The sequence below is a fragment of the Ailuropoda melanoleuca genome, chromosome 19 (assembly GCF_002007445.2).
Source record: "Ailuropoda melanoleuca isolate Jingjing chromosome 19, ASM200744v2, whole genome shotgun sequence".
Taxonomy (NCBI): domain Eukaryota; kingdom Metazoa; phylum Chordata; class Mammalia; order Carnivora; family Ursidae; genus Ailuropoda; species Ailuropoda melanoleuca.
The window spans coordinates 640,451-665,005 of NC_048236.1; the positions used below are offsets into that span (position 1 = coordinate 640,451).

The 24,555-nt window shown below is 57.6% G+C and overlaps 1 protein-coding gene across 11 annotated transcripts in view; it reads right to left on the reverse strand.

The window, feature by feature from the left end:
- Positions 1–2,721: 2,721 nt before the first annotated feature.
- Positions 2,722–24,555, reverse strand: part of TFEB (transcription factor EB) — a 62,774-nt gene continuing 40,940 nt past the window's right edge. For 10 of the 11 annotated variants that reach the window (XM_034648142.1, XM_034648148.1, XM_034648139.1 and 7 more), the window contains 8 exons: positions 9,379–9,604; positions 9,035–9,289; positions 8,421–8,498; positions 6,461–6,581; positions 6,308–6,364; positions 5,605–5,680; positions 4,811–4,958; positions 2,722–3,867 (listed from right to left, as the gene is read on the reverse strand). In XM_034648142.1, the coding sequence (XP_034504033.1) occupies positions 3,379–3,867; positions 4,811–4,958; positions 5,605–5,680; positions 6,308–6,364; positions 6,461–6,581; positions 8,421–8,498; positions 9,035–9,289; positions 9,379–9,582 (1,428 nt within the window). In that variant the 5' untranslated portion in view covers positions 9,583–9,604 and the 3' untranslated portion in view covers positions 2,722–3,378. Of the gene's footprint in view, positions 3,868–4,810; positions 4,959–5,604; positions 5,681–6,307; positions 6,365–6,460; positions 6,582–8,420; positions 8,499–9,034; positions 9,290–9,378; positions 9,605–22,557; positions 22,612–24,555 lie in introns of all 11 variants that reach the window. The other variant, XM_034648144.1, reaches the window with a different exon arrangement.

Sequence of the window (24,555 nt, forward strand, 5' to 3'; positions counted from 1 at the left end):
TCTCTAGAGAATGAAGGAAGAATCTCGATTTAAAGGAGCAGCGGGTGATGGAAATCCCAAAAAGGATATTCTAAGGCCTTGCTGCTCCCCTTCCAGGCTTCACTCCCCTTCTGGCTTCGCAGACACCCCTGTCCTAGAGATGGCGGACCGGGCCTCGGGGGAGATGCAGTTGGATGTCCAGGACTTCCTGACACCGAGGACGTAGCTACTAAGGAACAGAGAGCCAGCGCCACCGGCCAGGCTTCAGCAGGGCCCACCTCCATTCCTGGCCATCTGTCCAAACAACCAGAAGGGGACATCCCTGTGGAAGGCAAGGGTGGACAGCCACCTTCCTGTGCGTGCACACCAGCAAATGTGTCTGTCTTAGCCTGCGGGACTCACATCCCAACTCCCTCAGGGTACAGGGAGGTGAGAAGCTGGCGGATGGTGGGGAAAGACAGACAGACACAGGAAGTGGAGCTGAGGATGGCGGGTCCACTCGCCCAGCACCTTGCCTCTTGCTTTGGGGCCCCACAGGGGACCTAAGAGTGTGACAGCTTCTTGTCCTTCCCCAGCCTAGCTTGGACCCCTTTCCCAGGCCCCAATCCCTTTTGACACTTTGTTCTCAAAGCCTGGGGGGACTTCCTCAGTGAAATGAGGGGGTTGGAGGGGTCCATCTGTGCTTTCACACCAGCCCGCTTACCCACTCCACCTTTTTAAAAAAATAGTGTCCCCCTCGTCGACTTGAAGTCTGGTAGGGACTTGTCTATCAATAAAGCGCCCGAATGAAGAAAGCATTCCCCTTATTTAATCAGAGATGTTTATAACCACCAGTCCGGAGCTGCCGGCCTGACTCTGTTTCAGCCAAGTCATGCAGATCCGTCTCAGTTACACGAACCCTTACTGGTGGCTTGTTGCAAAGCTGGAGGGAGCACCTGTGCCTGCCTTAACCAAACCCGCAGGACTGGCAGGGCCCCCAGGCCGACCACGGGCAATGTGCAATGAAGCTGAGACTCCACTATCCCCCACTAGTGGGCGCCCGCAGCAGCCAGGTCCTGGCCCTGTGGCGCCCTCTCGTGGGCAGAACCCCTCACACCCTCAGTCGGGCCCAAAGGTGGGTCCAGACCCTGCTTTCCAGGCTTCAAGTGGGAAGGACCCCAAGGATCTAGGGGACAGGAAGCCAGCAAGCAAGTGGAGGGGGGTAATACAGCTGTCTTGAGGGGCTGCATAAGGGAGCAGAGGGGCAGATCTCCAGTCCACTGTCTGAATCCCCAGGATGAAGGAGAACAAAAAAACAGGGTAGGAGAGAGTTCTCCATTTTGCCTGAAGGACTGGACTTGGGAGTTCCCAGACCCCTTCCCCCTCCAGTGTCAACATGGCCCAAGTCTGGGCCCATCAGCTATCTCCCAGTGAGAGTCTAGGGCTTGCCCCAGGAGGGGCTGAGTGTGGGTGGGTGGGGGCTCCCAAGGCAGGGACAGTCCCAGCAGCAGGGTAGGGTCTGGAACTGGAGGGAGACACCAGGGCTCCTGGGCTGGCTCTAACTCCACAAGGTCATCCACGGCTCCATCTGACCTTGAGATTAATCCTGCAGCCTCCAGCCAGTCCAGCCACCATCAGCACCCACACGCCCAGCTCCCTTTCTTTCTCTCCCCTCACACGTTAATTGCTCCAATGTTGATTTGATCTCCAGCTCCGCACAGAGGAAATTGCCCTCTTAGCCATTTTCATCCTGGGAGTTTTAATTTTTTTTAATTAGGCCCCTTCGGCCTCTCAGGGCCCCATGAGGGGAAAACCATTTTGGTCTCTGCTTGAAGACTGTGGGAAGTCAGGAGAGAACTGGGCAAAGCCCAAAAAGACGCTCTCCTGCCTCCCCCAAGACAGCTGGGACTCAGGCAGCTGCCACTCTGCCCCTCACTGCCCCAAGCCCATCTCTCCATCCTGGGTGAGGTCCTAAAAATACCAGGACCTCAGAGCAGAGGCGCATGGGAATCAGGCTGGGGTTGGGGAAGAGGAGCCCGGAGAGAGTAAAGGATTCACCGAGGCCTCACTGGCAGACAATGCCCGAGCAGGGAACAGGGCCCTCATCCTTGACTCTACCCAGAGTCCAGTACTCCTGCCTCCTCCCAATTAGCTCAACTAAGCCCCCCTTTCCCCAAACCCAGAGGACCCAGCTCCTCAGTTACTAGGGAGCCTGTCCTGCTAGAGACGCCGGTCTTGCCTCCACCGAGCAGGCAGCTCGACCATCTCAAGCAGGTGTCAGCCAGCCCACCCAGGGAGGGATAAAAATCTGGAGAGGTGACCACTAGAACAGGCATTCGGGAACAGGAGAAATATGCCCCCCACCCTGGGCCAGGGGTAGACTGGGCTAAGGGTGTCCCAAAGCAGCAGCTAAGAACAGAAGACTTGGTTTCTGAGCAACCAGGTCCCCACATCACAGCTCAGCTGTCTCAGGACACAGCTGATGGCGTGCGACCAGTGTGGTTGCAGCGCCATCTTGTGGTCATGAGGAGGGACGATGACCCCCCCTTCTGTGCCCGAGCCTCCTAAGTTGGGCTACATCTCCAGCTTCCCTTGAGGCCAGTCTGGGAGGTGAGGGAAAACAGGCGATGGGCTTGTTCCCTCCTCTCGGTACCCCCTAGCCTGACCCCCACCAAGGTCATTTGAATTCTAAATCCGTAATGGTGTGCACTGGGTTGAATCCTTCGGTTGTGTCTGCCCCAGACCACTCGAGAGACAGGACAAGCAGGTACAAAGCACAGTGTTTACTAAAGGCACAAAGTGGGGAGCCTGGAAGGAGCTGCTCTTCCAGCAGTGACCCCGCGCTCTCACAGGAACCCAGCGCCCCCTCTTCCGGCCACCCCCGCCCTCACACCACCTGGTAGAGAGCTGTTAGCACCAAAGGGGGGTGGGGGTGCCAGGCTGGAGGACAGACTTGCGGCCATCTGAGTCCCAGAAAGGCAGGCCCGGGCACCCCCTGGACCAGTCGCTGCCTCAGAGAAGGAACTTCCTGAACCCCCTGCTCCCATGTGTCCTTCACTGGCAGGGGTGGGGATCAGACTCAGAAGACAGACCCCTCCCAGGACCTCCTCTTACCTCTAGCACACCTGTCCCCTCCCTTCCCCTCATGATTTCACCTCTAGGAGCTGGGCTGAAGTCCTATTCTTACCCAGCCCCATCAAGAGGGCGATCCCTGGGGAGTACTGAGCCAGGTAGGGGGCTTCCCCTGCCCCCACAGGCTGCCAAGCAGGCACTAAGTCCAAATGGGGCCAACAGGAAGGAGTGAGGCAGGGCATTTGGCTACGTCACACACGAGTGCAGCCTGAGGGGCGGAAGGGAGGTGGCCCCGGCCCTCCCAGCCCCCAGGTCCACCCCTGTTGCCCAGCTTGGCGGCAGCCCGGGTCACAGCACATCGCCCTCCTCCATGCTGAAGCTGCTCCGGCGGCTACTGGCCTTGGAGGCCTCAGGGGACATGGTGGAGAAGAGAGGGTCAGAGGCCAGTGGTAGCAGGGAGTCGTCCAGGAGCATGAGGTCCAGATCCTTCTTGGACAAGTTGGGGAACGGGGAGCCATGCTCTGGCCCCAGAGGTTCAGGGTAGCCTGGGGGCCCTTCCTCGCCCCCGCCCCCAAAGCTCAGGCTGTGGCTGAAGTCCAGGTGGTGGAATGGGGACGGTGGCTGAGGTGGCTGGGCTGGCAGGGGCAGTGGGGCCTGGGGGGGCAGAACCGGCAGTGGCTCAGGATCCGGGACCTCGGCCTCCAACAGCAGGGCCTCCCCAGGGCCCTCCTCACTGGGCAGCTCCTGCTTCACCACCTGCTGGGCCAGCTCAGCCATATTCATGCCCGATGGGGAGGTGGTGGGGAGGCCATGCACTCGAGCCTGCATCTCCAGCTCCTGCAAGGGGGCGGGCAGAGAGAGAGAGAGAGAGGGGGCTGGGGGCACACACCCATAGGCGCCAGCTACCCTGCCCCCCAGCCCCTCCCCTCGTGGCGCCCAAGACCACGACATGGCTCAGCTGGAAGCAAGTACTGGGTGGCACTGGAGTCTAGACCAGGGTTTTTTCAAACTCCAAGTCACAACTCATTAGTGGGCTGTGAAACCACTGTAGTGAGTCTTGACCAGCTCACTCTCTTTTTGTTTTAATCGGAATAGACTTGCCTAGACTAGACCAGAACAGAAATCATCAGAATGCTTTTCATCTGTTAGGAGGGTTCTCCCACAAAACCTTGATTTTTCCCTTCGACGGTGGCTATGCGTGCTGGACGGTAACGCCGACTGTACTACCCTCCCTGAGAGACCGAAGTTTCAAAGCCGCCGTCCACGTGCCCTTCGTATAGATGTCCAGCTTCGGACCCAGACGACAGAGACCCTAGGTGGGAGGCTTGAGTCTCCCAAGCTTTGTTCTTTAGTCTGTCCCCAGTGGCGAGACCTGGCGCTCCCCCAGACAGTTCTAGCTGTCTGCCCCCCCTGAGGTAGGTCTGCACGACCCCCCTTGAGGGGAGGTGTAGGCAGGTACTTGCATGGATCAAGGCAACGTGAGCAGAAGCAACAAGCGTCACCTCAGGAGTTGCACGTGGCTTTAGGAGCCGGCTCTGGGCGCGCCTGCCCACTGGCCCGGGTCCCAGAGGGAGCGTCTCACAGAACACAACCTCGAGCTGGTACTTGTGGCTCAAAGTTGCTGGGGGTGGCTTGTTAGCGAACCCCGTCCGTCCTCCCTCTCCGTGGGCACCAGTCCCACTGCCCCGACTTCCGAAGTGCAAGCACGGCCCCCTAGGCCGAGAGCCAGGCCAGGGTCAGGAGTCAGGGCGACCAGGGAGTCCCAGCGCAGGGGCCAGACCTGGATGCGTAGCAAGAGCTGCTTGTTGGTCATCTCCAGGCGCCGGGAGTGGTTCTCCAGCTCCCGGGACTTCTGCAGGTCCTTCTGCATCCTCCGGATGTAATCCACAGAGGCCTTGAGGATGGTGCCCTTGTTCCAGCGCACGTCCCTGCGGGCCGGCCAAAAGCAGAGGCGCAGGCTCAGCCGAGGGGCCGAGAACGCGCCATGCACGCCACGGGTGAAAGGAAAACCCTGCTTGGGTTCCAGAAGCTTCTGCCTCCTGTCCCAGTGTGGCCCACAAACCCCAGATGCGACCAACCCTGGTGTGGGGAGGAGGCCATTCTCCATCTGCACAGAACAGACCCTCCCAGGTGACTTCGTTGCCTCCGCCCACCTTTCTAATCCCACGGAAGCAAACAATTCAGAGCAGCCTCCTTCCCTAGCTTTCCACCTGCCACCAGCACCCACACCTGTCCTCCACTCTCACTGCTCCCAGTCCTGGACCCCGCTCTGGGCCAGGCCAAGTCCAAATGTTCCCAGCATGACTCCTCCTCCAGGAAGTCCCCCCTCCCTGACCCCAGCTTCACTTCCGGGATTTTGCTCATCAGTCTCAAGCTGTTCTGATTTGACCGAGGGAGGGGTCTTCTTTCCCCTAACAGATAAGCTCTTAGCAGGCAGCACCCAACCAAGGGCTTCTCCTCCCAGCCCTTGCCCCTGGCAACCAGCACAGGCCGGGGTTCACAAAATAGCATCGGCTGCTGCTGCCCCGCCCCCGGCCCCGCCCCTTGTTCCCCTCTCCCCCAGAACCCGCTCACAGGTCGTTGGCCTTGGGGATCAGCATTCCCAGCTCCTTGATGCGGTCGTTGATGTTGAACCGGCGCCTCCTCTCAACTAAAGGGAACAGATTCCCGAGGGAGCGATTAGGGGCACGAGGGCCCCGCCCAGCCCAGGGAGGCGCACCTTGGCCCTTCTGGGGAGTAATGAGGGACCCACAGAAGGGACTGCTATGGGAACGAGGGGCCCCGGGCACGGGCCGGAACCACCCGGTCAGCTGTTAGCACGGCAAAGCTGCCAGGGCAGAAGTCCCCCGCCACCAGCGCTGGATCTCCTTTCCCAGAGTTTCCAGGCTCCACGCCCTAAAGGAAACTATCGGCTGTGATAAACCTGTTCATTCTGAAGTGCTGGGGATCTCATGAATATCGCTTCCCCCAGGGCCCCTGTCCCATCCCCTACCAGAGAGAGAGAGAGAGAGAGAGAGGGGGGAGGAAGGCAGGAAGGCAGTGCTGAACCCATCCAGTCCCACCAACGGAGGATTTAAGGTCTTGGGTAGCGAAACCTTTCTAGAACCCATGCAGGTCAGAGTGGCTTTTTTTTTTTTTTTNTTTTTTTTTTTTTTTTTTTTTTTAATAAACTCTACCCCCAACATGAGGCTCAGTCCGAGACGCTTTTTAGGCAGCCCGGGGAGAGCAAGGAGGAGGGAGGCAGGCGGGAGGCCGGCGGGAGGCAGGCGGGACTCACTTAGGTTGTGATTGTCTTTCTTCTGCCGCTCCTTGGCCAGGGCCCGGCTCTCAGCATCTGGAGGTCAGGGGAGAAGGAGAAAGGAGCTGGGAGGGAGGGAGGAGGAGGAGGAGGAATGGGGAGCCGGGGCAGCGGAAGATGGGGAAGTGGTACCTGTAAGCTCTCGCTTCTGGGTCAGGTCAGCAGGGCAGGAGCTGCTGGTGACGCCCACCAGGGAGGCTGTGACCTGGGGGTCACCACTGTACACGTTCAGGTGGCTGCTGGACAGGGGCAACTGTGGGGTGAGGTGGGGAGAGGGACGCGGTGAGCAGCCCCCTCTCCAGGGGGGCCGCTCCCCGGGGCCCATCATCCCAGGAACAGCCATTCCCAGGGACACCCAGGGGAAGCTATACTGGTGTCCCCCGGGCCCCACTTTCAGTTTTAAGGGCTCCACAGCCAGCTCAAGGATGTCAGAATCCACCCTGGGCCTCTTCACCCAGCAATTCCATGGGAAAGTCTGTAGGCTTGGGAGCTCAGTAAGGCGTGGCCCCTGCCTCCAGGAGCAGCCAGCCTAGTGGCTGGAACCCCTGCCGAGTGATTAGACTGGGTCACAGCCCTGAGGGGTGACAGATGAGGGGATTAAGTCCCAGGCACTAGGAAGCCCAGAGGACAAGCACCTAATCTATTTTGGAGTTTCTGCAAGGTTTCTGGAGGGTGTGGAACGTGAATTGGGTCCTGAGCAGAGAAGTGAGTTAGACCACAACCGGCACGGTGGGGTGGCAGAGCAAAGACAGGGGGCTGGACAGAGCTGGTGGTCGCCCACCGCCGCTCAAGCTGCAGGGGCGGCCAGTGTGATGTGGGCAGCGCAGGGGACGCTGCCGGACCCTGACCTTCCAGACTGGACTTGCAAAGACGCTGGCATTTTGTAATGGGCAGCCAGTAGGGGGGTGAAGCAGGGGACTGGCAGAGACAGACTGGAGCTCTGGAATGAGCACCCCAGCTCCTGCCACAGGACCACGCAGAGCAAATCACAGGCCCAGAAGCCTAGGTGGGACACAAGCACCCTCCCAGATACATGGAAACCACTAAGGGGACCAGATACTTGTGCCTTCTGGTCCTCTCCCTCTTCCCAGCGTTCCATGCTCTGCCGGCAGCCGGTTTCAGACCCGGCGGGTCCCGACCAGTCCTGCTGAGCCACTGGGCAATGTTGCCAGGGCAGTGGGGAGCAGGGACTGACTCTTTGACTTCCTACTGCAAGACTTGGGGGCTTCCCGTCAGTGGCATGAGCTGCGGCCAGAGTGGGGGTAATAGGCGCAGGCCTAAGGGGCAGCAATGAGCAGCTAAGGTTTAGGACCTTCCAAAAAGGGGCAAGGACACCCACAATTCCACCTGCTCAGTGCAAATATCGTTGCCCTGTGCAGAGCTAGGCCCCAGTTCTTGCCTTATCTAACCTTCCCACAATCCTGTAGGTGGACAGCATCATCCCCACGCTGTTGCTGAGAAAACTGGGGTTCAGAACAATTAAAGGACTTGCCAAGGTCACAGCCAAAGCAGAAGCTTGGCCTCTTGATTCTAAGGCTGGCTCCTCTCCCCCGCTACCTAACCTCTACCTGGGAGGCCCAGAGAGCATTCACACTGCCAGGAGGCTGCTGAAAGGAGGGGACAAAGCCAGCCCCTATCACTTGTCCCATGGGGTGAGGGATACAGTCCCCGCTGGGTCCTAGGCTTTGTAGAAGAGGGAAGCCCCAGATCCCAAAGGAATTCATCAGCTCGCGGCCACACTGCTTCCCTCCAGGAATGCTTTTCCCTGCCTCCCCTCTGCTGAGGCCCAGCGCCACTACCCCCTGCCCCTTCCCTTACCCGCCCCCCACACCTCAGAAAGCCTTCCCCAGCTGCCCAGCCACCACTCTCCACTGAAGCCCCATTGTGCACACAGGCTAGGCATGTCTCTGGAGTCACAATTCTGCTCGGCCTTGGGGTCTGGTCACACGATTTGATGGATGTGACTCTCATCTCTGCAGGAAGATGGTGCTGCTCCAGTGCGGACCCTGTGTCTAGTTCTTTCCCTCCCTCTGACAGGCCCAGCCCAGCCCAGCCCAGCCCGCCCAGCCCAGCCCAGCCCAGCCAGCAGTACCGTATTGGGCATCTGAGTTTCAGGATGGATGAAGCCCAGGACATCATCCAGACACACAATGTTGTCAATGACATCAAACTGAAAGAGAGAGAAGTCCATCGGGGGAGGGCCCACTCAAAGAAAGGCACAGGGAAGGGGCACTGGGACAGAGGCTGACCTGCAGGGACCTTGGTTAGGCCCACCTCACCTAACCTGCTAATCTTGGGGGAAAAGGAAAAAGATCCAGAGAGGAGATGAGTTGTCCAGATCCCCCAGGCCCAGGGTCAAGGCTCTTCCCAAGGAGCCAAGTTGCCCAAGGAGACTGCTTTATACCCCTTCTGTCTGGACATGGCTTTGCAGGGGTGCTGGCCTTTCCTCTATGAGTCTCCAGTTTCTCCCTACCAAAGCTGTCAAAAGTAGGGATGAGGCTTCTCCTATGAAACTGGGACTCCCTGGGACTCCCTGGGACTCCCTGAGGACAGAGCTATGTCTCCCCTCAGATGGGGAGGGACTCTGACAGCGGCACCGTGCCTCTGCCATTAGACTAGCAGTCCCAGGAGCACAGCACCCAGGAGCACAGCACCCAGACCCGCTCGGCTCCGCTCACGGCAGCCACTGGCCAGCTCCTCACTTACCTCCCTCTCGGGGTTGGAGCCAATGTGCAGCATGGCCATGGGGCTGTTGGGAGCACTGTTGCCGGCTGAGGAGGACAGCACATGTCCGGCCCGCACCCCCGGGGAGGCAGCCGGCAGGGGCTTCGGGGAGCCCTGGGCAGGGCTGATGTGGGCGGCAAACTTGTTCCCGTAGGTCTCCGACAGGTACTCCCGCACCTTCTGGTCCCGGGACTGCTGCAGGTGGTAGGAGGTGGGGTTCTCCAGGTAGGACTGCACCTGCGAGGGGGGGTGCAGAAGGCAGGGGTTCCAGGGGGGCCGGAAGCAGGGTGCGAGGGGACAGGCCCCGCCCTCAGGACAGGCCCTACCTTCAGGACCTCGCCGGGCACGGGCGGCGGAGACTGGAAGTGGACGGGGGTGTTGATGGCCGGGGTGGGCGGCCCGCCCAGCGGCGGCGGCGGCTGCTGCTGCATGTAATGCATGACGGCCTGCTGCTGCATGCGCTCCCGCCGCTCCTCTTGCTGCGCCTGCTCCCGCATGAGCTGCATGCGCAGCCCGATGCGCGACGCCATGGCGGCCAGCGGCACCGGCTCCCTGCGGGCGGGGGTGGCGGCTCTGTGACGCGGGCGTCGTCTTCGGGGCACTGGGTCTTGGGGAGGGGGCCGGGGCCCGGGGAGGGCGACTTGGCGGCCCAGAAGGGGGAAGGGATTTGCCCAGGGTCACCGAGCAAGACGGGGGCAGAGCTGAGACTCGAACCCGAGTTTCCCGGTTCCTGGGCCAGAAATGGACACCCTCTCTTCCTCGCTTATGGCTGCTGAACGGCCCCAAAAGGTCAGAGGCGATCTTGACTCCTCTCTTTCTGTCATGCCACATGGTGATCCTGGCCACATCCGTCCCCTCTGCCGCCACATCCGTCCCCTCTGCCACCACCTCCCGGCCGCCGATGTGGGCCCAGCCTGTAGCATGCCTTATCTGGCTTCCTGAAGGCGCCTCCTGACGTTCGGACTCCCTCCTCTCCTGCCCTACAACATTCTAGTCATAACTCGGTAATCAGACGGATCCTGCTAAACTTTTAAGTCAGATCCTGTCCCTCCCTCTGCCCAGAACTCTCAATGGCTCCCATTTCCCTTGCAGTAAAAGCCAGAGTCCTTACCCTAAAAGGCCCTCTGTGATCCATCCCCACCTCATGGTCCCCTCTGACCCCATCTCCCCCTACTTTCTCCCTTGTTCCACCTGCCCCAGCCACACCCACCAGCCTCTTTTTAATCCCTCAAACAGAGCGGGGCACGTTCCCACCTCAGGGCCTTTGCACTTGCTCTTCCCTCAGTCTAGAATGCCCCTCCCCCAGATACACTCATACCTTCACGTCTTCAAAGGCTCAACTGTCACGTTCTTACAGAGACCTTCCAAAGCTAACCTATTCAAAATTGCAAAATTCCTACCTGCTTCCCCCAACACTCCCTATGCCCCTTCCTTCTTTGTGTTTCTCCATAACACTTATCACCATCTTAACCATTACGCATTTTTGCTTAGTTATTTCATTCATCGTCTATCTCTTTCTCACTAGGAATGCAAACTCCCCTGAGGGGAAGCATTTTGTCTGTCTTGTTCGCTGCTATGCCTCCAGCCTTTAGCCCAGGGCCTGGGACACGGTAGATGTTCTGCAAATGTGTGCAGGGAATGATTACTATTTATGAATCAGACACTGGCGATACAGCAGCAAGCTAACTACAGCCCTGAGCGTGTGGAGTCTGCAGTCCAGTGAATGAGAAATGCAAGTCCACAGGCCATTATAACCCTGTGCAGAAGGTCGCTTTAGAGAACCTGGGCCTGCAAGGGTCCAGAGAGGGCTCCTGCCACCCAGGATGTCAGCCCTGATCGTGGATGGGTCTCAGTGGGATGGGGCACTGAGGCCCCCAGGCCTAGTCTGGAAAGAGGGAGGAAAAGACAGACTGAGCCCTGCAGCTGGGCCCATTCTGTTCCTAGCTCCCTGAGGGATCCTGGCACATCCCTTCCCTTGGAGGCTTTGTCTCCCTAGGCACAAAATGGAACGGTTGAACTAGGTGATTTCTAAGGTCCCTCCCCGCTAAGAGACTCCCTGAGAGGTTCAGAGCCCCCAGGGGTTCCCCAACTCCATACAGGTTCCTGCAGAGGGTCCCATCTCAGGGATACTGCAAGAGGCCATATGACTTCGTGGTTGAGCAAGCATTACCAAACAGGGCAGACATGGGCTTAAATCCCAGCTCTGCCACGTCTTGGCTGTGTGACCTTGGGCAAGTCACTTCACCTCTCTGAGCTTCAGCTCAATTTCTACATCAGAAGCTTGGTGAGCATGTTAAGTGGAAAGATGGTGTCCTGCACAGCACATGGCACTTGATAGGCTGAGTGGGGAAGTAAAGAATAAACACAAGACTGGCAAGGTCAGCTGTAGTACAGACCGGAGGCCAGAGCTATGCCCAGGGATCCCAGACCTCTGGGGCGGGGGTAGCAAAGGAAAGCAGCATTGCCTAATGCCAGACATCAGACTAAGTCATTAAGTACCTCGTGGAAGGTACTGGCAGATATTCAGTGAAAATCACCGGATCACGGAGATAATAATAATTGGCATCTATCTGAGCATTTACTGTGTGCTGGGCGCTGTTCCAGGCACTTCAGCCTCAAACAGCCCCACGAGGTAGTTGTGGTTATTATTCTCCTTTTACAGATAAGGAGAAACAGAGGCACAGGGAAGTTAGGTACCTGGTTACAGAGACAGAGCTGGGACCCAGTCCTGTGTGACTCCCCAGCACACGGGGGTGGCGGATGGGGGTGGTTACCACTGTGTCTCCACGCAGAGCTGGGAAGGAGCTTGTCCCAGGTTGCATGTCTGGTTGGCTCAGGGCCACAAACGGAGCCCGGGCCACCGGACCCCAACCCAGGGCTCCCTCTGCCACCACAGCTGCTTCCTTGCAAAGGGGGTCCACACCATCTGCCTTGGAGCTTTGAGTACTCAGTGACCCTTACTCACCTTCCTTCCTCCCTTCTCTGCCCCCCAGGCCAGGAATTAGTGAATCAGCCCCAAGGGTGTCTCTGCCCAGCTCCCAACAGGACAGTCCCCAAGGAGAAAAGAGCAGACACCCCTTCTCTCCTGCAGCAGGGACTTGGCGACAGCCTCCACCCCTTTCCTGTGCTCCTACAGAAGGGTAGCCTGTCTTCACCACCACCCCCTCCCCTGCCCCTGCAGCCCTGCAGCCCTGCAGCCCTCACAGGCTCTGACCTCAGTCCAACCCACAGCCCCGGCCACGCAGCTGCAAACCCAGCAGCCCTGCATGCTCACAGATGCAGCATGGGGGAGCCCGCCCCTTCAGGAACAATTTGACTTCAGTTGGTCCCCACTGGGGGGAGTGGCCCCGGGCCTGGCAGTGCCAGCCGGCACGGGGAGGACTGGGGCAGAACGAGCCCCTTGTTGCTCTGACAAAGGGCTGGGTGCCCGTCCCAGGCTGAGCGAGAGCTGACTCTGCCACAGGACAACCTAGGCTAAGTCCTGCTCAGCCTCTCGCTGGCCGTGCCAGCCTCGGTTTGCTCATTTGTAAGATGGACGCGGGACGCCCTGCCCGACCAAACCCATCCCTGTCTGTGCGCCTGAGCCTGTCCGCTGTCTGCGGACAGAGGGTGGCCCCGGGGCACAGCAGAGTGAAGCTTCCCCCCCCCCCGTTGTCAAAGCTGTCACCCCAGTCACAGAGCTGCTTCCTCCCCCACATCCCAGCCTCCTCCCCTGGCCCTGCCTGGGTCACTCTGCGCCTGGCCTGGGTGGGGTGAGTACAGGGTTAAGGGAGGGACTTGAGGGGATCTGAGGGTAGATGGGGTGACCCAGGAGCGGCCCCGGGCATGCTAACCATTCCCTGCCCAGCTCTCAACGGCTGAGGGACCATCCCCAGCTTCCCCCGGTGCCCAGTCTGGTCAGAAAGAATAGGGAGGAGGGACGCAGGAGAACCAAAATGACCCCCAAACCCTCCCCCGCATCTGACCTCCAGACCTACCAGGCCTGGGAAGGGACCACCATTCATGCATTCGGTAACACCCGAAGCCTTGAGTGCCCACTCTGTGCAGACACCAGTGCTGGGTGTTTCCCTAGAGAAACTTCTCCCCTGCCCGCCCCCCAGGAACACCCTCCCGAGGGGATCAGGGGGCCTAACGCCCCAGAGAAGTCCTGCCTCTCCCCGGTCCTCTAGAAGAGGTAGCAGGGACTGAAGTTTCAGCCAACAGCATGAGAGCCACCCCTTCTCTATGCCCCCAGAATCCACCAGCCATCCCCGCCTCCCTCGCCCCACTATTCACTCAGAACCTGCCACCTGACTACCCCTGCCCTAAGCTGCGTCTGGGTTCCAGCTTAGTTGTGACCAAAATGAGCTTCCCAGTCCAACAGATGCAGCTGAAGCCCTCCCCCACCGCCATCCCCCACTGCACCCACACTGGCTGGGTGACTTTGGGAAAACCACTTAACCTCTCTGTGCCTTGGTTTTCTCTTTGGTCAAATGGCGCCAATAACGGCACCTGCCTCTTGGGTTGTTGTGAGGATTCAAGCAGACACAGTGGGGTTGTGGAACTCCCTAGCATGCCCTTAGGCATCCGCTAACAGACAAATGCTGGGCTCGCCCCCAAAGCCAAGCACATCTCTAGGCAAGGCCAGGGCTCGTTTTGAGGCCTGGCTTGTGTGGGGGCCTCCCCATCAGCCATTTACATGTCAGTATGAACAGGCTCAGATCCTAACGGAAGATGTAGACAGGGGGAGGGGAAAGACAGGGAGAAATGACTGGCCTCCGTGAGGGACAGGCAAGGAGAGAGAGGATCCCAGAACAGGAAAGCCTCAGCTAGAAAGATCTCAAAGGCTGAGCATTGAGTGGAAAAAGAAAACTACAGAATAAAATGTACAGCCTGAGCCCATTTAGACCGGAAATGGGTAAACATATAGAACAGACCAGGAAGATCAGAAGGTTTCTCGAACGCTCGCCCTGGGGCAGGGCTGGTCTGTGCGCTTTCACTACTAACTCATCCATTCTTCGCAACACGAGTGTGACTTCTACTATTGCCCCCAGTTTTCAGGGGGAAACTGAGGCACAGAGCGGCGAAATAACTTGCCAGGGTTGCACAGCGGATGAGTAGCAGAACGGACACTTACACCAGGCTGCCTGGTTCACAGCTCCCCCTCTCAAGCTTCTATTCTGGGCTCCCCCAGTATCCCCAACTGTTCAGAGCGGTTACCTATGGGCTGGGGAGTGGTAGACAAGGTTCTTAGAGTTTCTCATTCTTACTTTTTTTTTTCTCTAAGATTTATTTATTTGAGAGAGAGAGAGCATGCGAGCGCACACGGTGGGAAGGGGCAGAAGGAGAGAGAGAGAGAATCCCAAGCAGGCTCTGCGCCAAGCGTGCTGAGCCCGAGGCGGGGCTCAATCTCACTACCCTGAGATCAGGACCTGAGCCAAAACCCAGAGTCAGACACTGAACTGACGGCGCCACCCAGGCACCCCGTGTGATTCTTTTCACACAAGGGGAAAAGAAAACAGGGCAGTTTCCAGGGGTTTGGGAGGGCTCCACCTGCTTCCAGTCATATCCAAAGGTGGGGTTCCTTCAGTGCCACCCAGAGTCTGGCCCAAGCCCTGCCCGCCTCAGTGTGATGGTGGTTAAGGACCCTAGGTGGGGACGCTGAGTGGCCACCAGAGGGTCAGAAGTCACACATCAATTGGAGCTGGAGGGCCAGGACCCAGGTCCAACTGTTTCCACTACCGCCCTGGACATGAGCCTTCGGAGGGAGCACAATCATGCAGCACCCCTCAAATGCTCTAAGTGGAGCCAGGACCCCTCAGTTAATTGTGGGACCTGAACTCTGGAGATTTTTCTGCCTCCCTGGTGATCCTTTAAAACTTGGAACAGGAAGGGGCGCCTGGGTGGCTCAGTCAGTTAAGCTTCCTACTCCTGAATTCCACTCAGGTCATGATCTTGAGGTCGTGGGATCGAGCCCCACATCAGGCTCCACGCTCAGTGCAGAATCTGCTTGAAATTCTCTCTGCTCTCCTTCTGCCCCTCTCCAAATTCGCGTGAGCGCGCGTGCGTGCTCTTTCTCTCCCTCTAAACAAATAAATTACATCTTAAAAAATAAATAAAAATAGGGGGCGCCTGAGTGGCACAGCGGTTAAGCGACTGCCTTCGGCTCAGGGCGTGACCCCGGCGTTCTGGGATCGAGCCCCATATCAGGCTCCTCCGCTGGGAGCCTGCTTCTTCCTCTCCTGCTCCCCCTGCTTGCGTTCCCTCTCTCGCTGGCTGTCTCTATCTCTGTCGAAAAAATAAATAAAATCTTTAAAATAAATAAATAAATAAATAAATAAATAAATAAATAAATAAAAATAAAACTTGGAGCAGGAAACAGACTTCCCATGACTCAGCAAGTCCATTCCTAAGTGGACGCCCAACAACAGAAAAGCAGCCATGGGCTCCCCAGAGGACACTAGAACGTTCACAGCAGCCCTACCGATAGCGCCCAAGCCAGAAAACACCAGACGTCCATCAACAGGGAAACGGGTAAGGAAGCTATGGTACACACACCCTGGAATGCTGCTCCGCCATGAGAATGAGCCCACTGTTGCTACACAGGACACCCACGCCTCTCGCAGACAATGCCAAACAAGAGAAGCCACAAAACGCACCCAGCACCGTCAGTGTCTACACCGCTCAGAGGCAAAACGAATCCTCTGTGAGAAGTCAGGATCCCTTGGAGGGACCTTGGAAGGAGTGCCTGAGACATGGCACAGGACAGCTGGCAGTGGGGGCACAAGGAATGTTCTGTAATTTGATACAGGGTTGGCGACACGGAAGGTCAAGTTTATGGAAATGCAGGCGGTGGCTCAGTGTGTCCGCTTTTCTGCGTGTGTTTATACTACCATCAAAATTTACATGGGAATGAGGGCAGACCTTGAACAGAAGAACAGAACATAGGGCCCTCACCTCTGCCCACGTGTGGCTCCGACTTTAAAATGCCGTCGGAGGGGCACCTGGGTAGCGCAGGCGTTAAGCGTCTGCCTTTGGCTCAGGGCGTGATCCCGGCATTCCGGGATCGAGTCCCACATTGGGCTCCTCTGCTGGGAGCCTGCTTCTTCCTCTCCCACTCCCCTGCTGTGTTCCCTCTCTCTCTGGCTGTCTCTCTGTCACATAAATAAATAAAATCTTTAATAAAATAAAATAAAATAAAATAAAATAAAATAAAATAAAATAAAATGCCGTCGGACCCACACAACCTCAACACAACTGCCAAGCGCAGGTGCGCCTCTTTGGAAAAGCAGTCTGGCGACGTGGTTCAGAGCCTTCGAAAGTAGCCAGCAGCCCAGCGAGGGGATCCCACACGCAGAGAAGGCTTTTCCGCATCAAGATGCCTATCATATTATACAGAGAAAAATGAAAAATAATCTCAATGTCCCGCAGCAGGATGGTTAAATAAATTACGTTGTATTCCTCCTGATGGAATGCTATGTTTTCAGTTAGTGACCCGGAGGCAGATAGGTCAAGCGACAAAAAGTAGAAGGCAAAATTGAACGTAAGATCCGATATCACCACGTACAACTATAGGTAGAAAACCCTTTGGGGAGGAAATACACGAAAACATCAGACTGCTTTTGATGATGCAATCATGAGTGGTTTTTGGTTTTTTTTTAATTTTTACTTTCTGGAATGTTACTCTTTTTCTATCATGAATACGTACACATTTCTAATCGGAAAACAGTATTTTACACTAACAGTTAACACGGGTGGTGAACCTACTCCGTGTGAGTGTGCTCGAAGCACCTTACTGGAATATCACACTTATTTCATGATCTGAGGGCCAGTACTGCCGGCTCCTCTACAGATGAGGGAAAAGGCACAGAGAGGGTCACTTGCCAAAGGCCACAGAGCTAATGAATGGTGAGGCTGGCCCCTGGGGTTTAGAGTTAGTCCTACATTTGGGGCAGGAGTGGCCACATTTTGTTTTAGGGATTCCCACTGAATTAGCCCCCTGTCACCAAAGGTTTCAGTCACCCATCTCTTTCAGCCAGCCCAGGGGGCCCGCGGGTGCCTGGGACGATGGAATGGTCTAGAATCCCCAAACACAAGCAGAAAAAACTCTGCCCTTCCTCAAAGGGCAGAGATAATTTCCTGAATTCCCAGAAAAACACATGTCTCATGGCTGAAACAACAAAGGGTACGAGCCCAGCCGCCAGGATGCCTGTTTAAGCCATTTACTAGGTTCTATGCCTCTGTGGTTGGAAGAAGTTTCCTTCTGCTCCAGGGTGTTACAAACTACCAGTTGTGCGGGAGCCTGCCCAGTGGTGTTGGAGGGGAAATCAAACCAACCACTAAAGGAAGGCCTCCCGAACAGGTCCTGAGGCTCCCGGAGGCCGGGGGAAGGACCCCGTGACCCCCTGCATAACCTTCCAGCCTTGGGAAGGGAAGAGAGGGGAAGATTCCAGGACCTGGCTTGTTTTGTCTTCTCTGAGCTCCCTCTGGCAGAGGCAGTGGTAAAGGAAGGCCTGATGAACTAAGAAACAGAACAAAAATGTGCACACGATCCCCACGCCTTAGGCCATGGCCATGTGAAATTACCAAGGTGGTCACCGTCCCCGCAGGGCCTGAGAGAGGGGGGCTTCCATTGGCCCAGACCCAAAGAGAGCTGGGGGGCATAAGATTCCCAGGAGCCAGCAGTCCTGCCCACAAGATGCTGTGAGAACCTGGCATCAGAATGCTCGGGTTTGAGTTCCAGCCTCGGGCCTGACTCAATGGCTCAGCTTAGCCTCAGTCTTTCCATCAGTCAAGTGGGGCTTACCAGCTGGGGCCACGTCTCCCGGAACAGTTGTGACCTAAGTTGGGTTGCTGAATATGGGAGCCTCTGCAGGGAGGAAATGTGGGCAGGGGAGAGATGTCACTACATTGTCACTGTTTACTGTCCCTTTGTCCATGCCTGCCTAGGGCATCCATGGACCAATCTCCTCTTAAGGAGACACACACACACACACACACACACACACACACACGGTATCAAGACCCCAGGCTGGGGCAGAGTAGCCCAGCAGCAACCCCAGCTTGTCTCTCCTTATGCGACAGGGCAGGAAGGCCTCAGGCCAGCTTTTCCCATTACTGGGCACCCTCACTGTTTCCTCTCCAAGAGCCTTGCGTTTTTGTAAGATTTTCTTTACCAAGGCTTGTAGATCACATAACTCACTGCAGTGCAATGGGAGAGGCAGGTGGGTGATAACGTCCCTACCTCTGGGTTCTAAAGAGACCATGAGCAGGCAGGGCACTTAGGACAATGCTTGGCACACTGGAAATGCTTCGTAATTCAGGTGGTTTGTTATCTGGTCCAGTGGTTCCCTGGAGGTCATGAAAGGCAACAGTGGGGCCCTCTGGCTGCCTCCAGATAGAAAAAGAGCAAATGGAAACCACACCTGCCCTTAGTAAGTGTGCACTGTTTGATTGGAAGGTACTTGGTACCAGGAGCAAGAATGGGGTCAGTGGTATGTGCTTTTAACATTTTTATTTTAAATTTAATTTAATTTTTTAAAATTTAATTAATTAGGGGCACCTGGGTGGCTCAGTCATTAAGCGTCTGCCTTCGGCTCAGGGCGTGATCCCGGCGTTCTGGGATCGAGCCCCACATCAGGCTCCTCCGCTATGAGCCTGCTTCTTCCTCTCCCACTCCCCCTGCTTGTGTTCCCTCTCTCCCTGGCTGTCTCTCTCTGTGTCAAATAAATAAAATAAAATCTTAAAAAAAATTTTTAATTAATTAATATATACTGTATTATGGGTTTCAGAGGAGGTCAGTGATTAACATTTTTATTTTAACGTTTTGGCCTCTTCCCCTTTCATGGAGATATAATTTATCCCAGCAAAATGCACAGATTTAAAGTGTATAGCTGGGTGCCTTTTTACAGGTGCATACCCCTGTGTAATCACCATCCAGACCAGAATGGAGGACATTTTCATCACACCGGAAAGCTCCCTCCAGGACCCTCCCCTAGAGGGACGGTCCGGTCTACCTCCACCCTCTGGCTGAGCGTCACCTGACCTTGGACAGTCAGAAAGACTCTCAAGTAGGATGTGGGCCTCTGTATCTCATGCAACAGAATCCCTCAGCCAAGTGGGACCACTCTTGGCCCAGGCTGGACGATCCCGTTTATGATGAATAAAGATTGGGGAACAAACAGTGAATTCTAAGCGGAAGCTAAAGCCCCAGAAGGGTGGTCTGCACAAAGCGCAGCAGTGGCAGTACAGTGAAGCTCAAACCCAGGGCACCCCACTCGGCCACAGAGCACCTGCCTCTAGGGGACCCACCATGGGGCGGGGGGGGGCGGCTGCAGGGTGGGGGGACACGGGCTTGTTTTTAAATCTCTGAACACAGGCAGGAGGTGGGGAGGAGGGGAAGGAAGGAGATGGGAGGCGAAGGGCAGCCACAGTAGCTCCTGGCCTACCTCTGTGGCCTCCGGTGCCCACAGCTCAGGCCCATCAGCCCCCTGTCCCAGCTCACAGGAAAGGGTGGGAGCTGGCGCCTCCTGGCTGGCCCGCCTGCTGGCCCGGGGCAAGGCACGGCAATTGTGCGGCTTGTGAGAGGCTTCAAAGGCGATCCCAGACCAGAGAGGCGCCCATCCTGTCCCATAGGGACCAGCTGGACCCTGGCAGGAGGCCCCAGGAAGACTGCCGCTGGGCTTTGGGGGACGGGGACATGTGGCTGAGGGACTCATGGAGAGAAGAAACTAGAAAGGTTTCTTCTTTCTTCCTCGTCTACCCTTGTGATATGCACAAATACAGCCCAGCCACACACGCAGACCCTCTCTCTGTCTGCCTGTCTGCCCATATCCCTCACCCTGCCCCTCAGCGGGCAGCTGCCTTTCCCCTCTCTCCCTTGCCCCCTTGTCCCTTGTCCCCACCTCCTGGACACCTGGTCCCCTCGAGCGTCCTGCCTGTGGCTATACTGCTTGGTTCTCCAGCTCTTTCCTGACCACCTACCAGTCTCCCCGGGTACAAGGAAGCTTCCAGAGAAGTCAGCTTTCTTCTGAACCTCTACCCCATCTCACCCATCAGAATTCCCAGAACGAGATGCAGGGCCCCGGGATGCTGCTTGTCCAATGACCCGGCACATGCTCAGTTCTCACCTGTTCTCTCCCTCGGCGAACCTGAGTCCCTACTCTAGACAGAGCATTGAGCTAAGCACGGGACCTGTATCAGGTCAGTCGTCCCCCACAACACCCCACGGGACAAAAAGCACCTCTGGCGAATGACAGAGCCAAGACCCAGAAAGGTTAAGTGGTCGGCCCAAGGTCACACTGCGAGAACACGGCGAGGTGGGTGTGCAAGCCTAGGAGACGCGTGACCACTGCCAGCTCCCGCACAGATGGGGAAACCAGGGGCCTATCGGGAAGACCTCTGTAGATGTCCCCCTGAACTCCCACTCCTGCCCCACTCCCCCCATTACCCTCAGCGAATCCTACAAAGGGTTCCCAGAGAGGCCTGGACACCCCTCCCAGAGACCCCCAAATGCAGGGCAGACCCCACCTGCCGGTAGAAAACTCTCTCCTGCCCAACAGCCAAGACTGATCCATTGCCAGGGGTTCAGGAGACGAGGGATCTGGATCTCACGGGGGCAGTTCCCAAGGGCCGTGAGAGGGTCTTACAGGGAGGGGGAGATTATACCAAGCTGACTGGACAGAAACGTGATTACGCGGACAGAGGTCTGACCTGGATGACAGAAGGGGCGGAGGGGCTCTCCAGATACAAAAGGGGACTGAAGTGCAGGGAAGGGACTTGAGATTGGGACTCCAAGCATCCCAAGCCCCCATGGACCTCCCCCTGCCCATCCCAGCCCGCCCACCTGCCCCCTCTCCCCGCTGACGGAAGATCAGCTGAGTTTTTGCAGACACTAGGTCAGCCTGTGTGGTCACTGACAGCTCTCACCGAGGAAGATGAGACCTGACAGTTTGGACCCTTGGGAACGAGTCTGTTCCAAAAGGGCTCCCTCGGCCCGGCACAAAAGCCTTGGATACCTCCCAAGAACACCGTGGTACTAGAAGACCTGCAAGTGGTTGTCCCACTGCCCAGCTGTGACCTCAGGTAGGTCCCGTCCCTCTCTGGGCCTTGGAACCTGGTTGATAATGTGAGAGGGCAGGACGGGATCCCTAGCAGGCCCCCTCCTGCTCTGTCCAGGCACGCCGAGGCTCCAGACAGCATGGATGCGGCCAAGGACATGTGCCCGTGGAGCCAGCCTGCAGGGCGGGGACTGCTCCTCGCCGTCACTTCTGCAGCTGCCCAGCACCTGGGAACACCAGGGCTGTGTGTCAGCCTTGGGGACCCAGCCTTGGCTTTCCTTTCCTCTCAGGAGACCGCAATCCCATGCGCGCGCACACCCTGGTGCTTCGGCCCGGTGCTTGAGCCAGGAAGGCTCGGTGACACTGGGTGGCACAGGGTGCAGCCACAGAGGAGCAGGCAGCCAGCAGGAGGAATGCTTTCTGACTTCCACCTGACGTCTCACTCCCAACCCAGGCCTGGCATCTAAGCCCCCTGCCCCAGCCTTCCCTGCCCTAGGCCCCCGGACCACCGCACACCCGACCCACCACCCCTGGCTCCTACCCCGGCTCCTGGGGGGCTTCTCTCCATCCTTGCCGCCCCAGCCCCACACTGGCCTCTCTAGTCCCCACCGTGGCTTGGCTCACACACCACCAATGAACTGCTGTTTGGCTTCCTTTTCAAGAGTTAATCGGCCTCTGGGTACTCGGGAAACAATCTCTTTATAACTGAAGTATCCGGTTTTGCTAAAGAAAAGAAGACATTGCCAAGGGGAAGGGAAAGGAAGGAAGGAGAACACCTATAAGCATGAGCGGGACAACTGCGTAGCACGCACAGAGGGCGACCTCTGGTCTCCCAGGTACAAACCAACAGGCGTTGTTCGTTACTACCTGTACGGAGCGCACATCCCACACCAGGCACAGTTCTGAGTGGGCATCTATTACTGACTTCACCCTCAAAGCAAGCCCACCCACCTGTGAGGAAGCAGTAATAACCCCCCCCCATTTCAGAGAGGGAACAACTGAGGCGCAAAAGAGGCTGACACTTTGCCTAAGGTCACACAGCTGGTAACATGGGACCTGGGGCGCCCGGTCAGGAGTCCGCACACCCAACCTCCTCCCGCCCAGGCTCCCGAGCACAGGGAGCAGGGCAGCGGGGTAGGTGCCTCTGGGGAGTCTGTCTGGAAAGGGCCTGAAGACGCAGGAGATGGCGAGCACATTCGTGGAGGGGCCCCGGGGAAGGCAGGGCAGGGGGGCAGGATGCCAGCCGCACTCAGCTTTTGTCCTTCCAGAACTATTGCCCCTTCACTCCCTGCTTCCCCTCAGCCTCCCAGGTCTGCCTCCCTACAGCTTCCTGACCGCCATGTGCCATCCCCTCACACACACCCCTCGGCTGCAGCTGAGCTCTCTGTAAGACACTGGGCTTTAGTGGAATGCTCATAGGCTCAGGACACTGACAGACCAGAGCTCAAGTCTGGCTTTGCCACTTACCAGCCGTGTGACCCGGGACAGGAACTTAGTCTCTCAGAGCCTCAGTTTCCCCATCTGTAAAACAGGATGGTGATAATGCCACCTCCCTCAGAGTAGGTGAAGGGATCAAGGCGCTGCAGTGTGAGACACTCCGGGCATCTAGGGGGTGGCCCCTGAGTGTTAGCTCCCTGGCTGGGTGAACAGCGTCAGTCTGGCCAGAGTTTAGATGGCTCAGGGCCTTTTAAGCGCTCACCACTCAAAGCAGGATCCCCAGGCCTCACATTCCCTGGGAGCTGGTTAGAAAGGCAAGCTCTCAGGACAGCCCAGGCCTACTGAGTCAGAACCTGCATCTTAACATGGCATTCTGGGAGATCTGTGGGAGCATCAAAGTCACTCGCAGCCTTCTGCAGGCTTGGTCACCTGGTTTGAAGCATGAAAATGGGTGACGGGTGGAAAAAGGCAATGGGGAGGTGCAGGCCCCCGGTGGGGAGAAACACCTGAAGGGACGGCAGGGCTCTTTCGGGCCCCACAGGGAACCTGAACAAACAGCCCTGGTTCTCAGGCCCAGAAGCCGAGGCGGAGACAGGACCACTCAGTGCTCGCCCCAGGGGCTAGCGCCCCGGCCTGTGCAGGAGGGGGAACGGTCCGGGTCTGTGGAAACTCATCCGACTACCAGCGGAAGAGCAACCCGGACAGGCTGCGTGAGACATGCCCACTCACACACCCACAGCATCTCCTTGCACACACGCGCACCCTTACCATCACAACCACACGGCCCCGGGGGGAGCAGTGTGCGTCTGCACGCACGTGTTGCAAGCTCCACAGGAGGCAGGGGGTGTGCTGAAGCCCCCTGCAGCGGGCCTAGGAGACCACCCTTTCCTCCCACTGCTTTACCCTTGCTCGCACCTGCCTCAACCCCAAATCCATCGGAGCCATGAGAAACCCAAGTCCTGCTCACCTGAGGTCAACAAGGACCCACATTTTCATTGGTCACCTGCAGTGTGCCTGCTGACCTCCCCCCCATGCATGAAACCTCCCATCCCAGGTGGCTGGGGAAGTGAATAGCAGGGTGAAGCTCTGATCTCAGGGTCCCCCCCACCCCGAGGCCACAACATCCCATGGAGTCTGTGCCCACGTCCGACGCACACACTCACACAAAACAACAGCCAAACGCCCCCCCTCTCCGACCACACTGCTTCAGGAGGAACAGGGAACGCTGCGCGCCCTACCCACAGATGGGGGACAGCTCTCACCTCTACACCTCCGTGTCTGGTTCAGAAACACACACACCACTGACCTCTCTCACCACCGCAGACTGTGCACTGCCAGGGGCCCCCAGGTTCATGCGGGCTCCAAAGAAACCCTTAAATGTGGGGCCAGAACCTCAAGCAGGCCTAGGATGCCCAAGAAAGAACCATAGATTGGGGGTCAGTTGGGACTGCTGCAGGGTATGTGATGTCATGGGTTCTGGAAAGGCCCTTGGCCCCAAAATATCTCCCCTCTGGGTCCGGAAATCCCTCCCAACCCTCTAAGAGTTGCTGCTGGTAGAGGCTGCCCCGTGAAGCCCTTGTAGCTCACAGCTCTGGAGAGGGGGACAGTTAGCTGCAGGGTGGTGAAAGACGGGCGGGGGAGGGTGCAGGGAGACAGTGGCGCCAAAAGCAGACAGACCATCATCTCACCCGGGTGCCCTGCCTGCGGGCTCTGAGCTCCCACCGGGAGGGGGCACTCTGTTCCCCAACACCAGGAGGCTGGCTCCCTAGAAGCTAGCACCTCTCGGACAGGGAGGCCAGGGAGGCCAGGGAGGGGGTCCAGCAAGGGGAAGGACATGAAGGCCCCTGCCCCACCCACGCCAGAGGAAATCAAGTCCCATCCCAAAGGCAAAGCGCTGGTGGCCAGGAGTGGGGGGGAGGCCTGAGATAAGAGAGGTGGGGGACAGGAGTGGGTGGGAGGCCTGAGAGAAGAGAGGTGGGGGACAGGAGTGGGTGGGAGGCCTGAGAGAAGAGAGGTGGGGGACAGGAG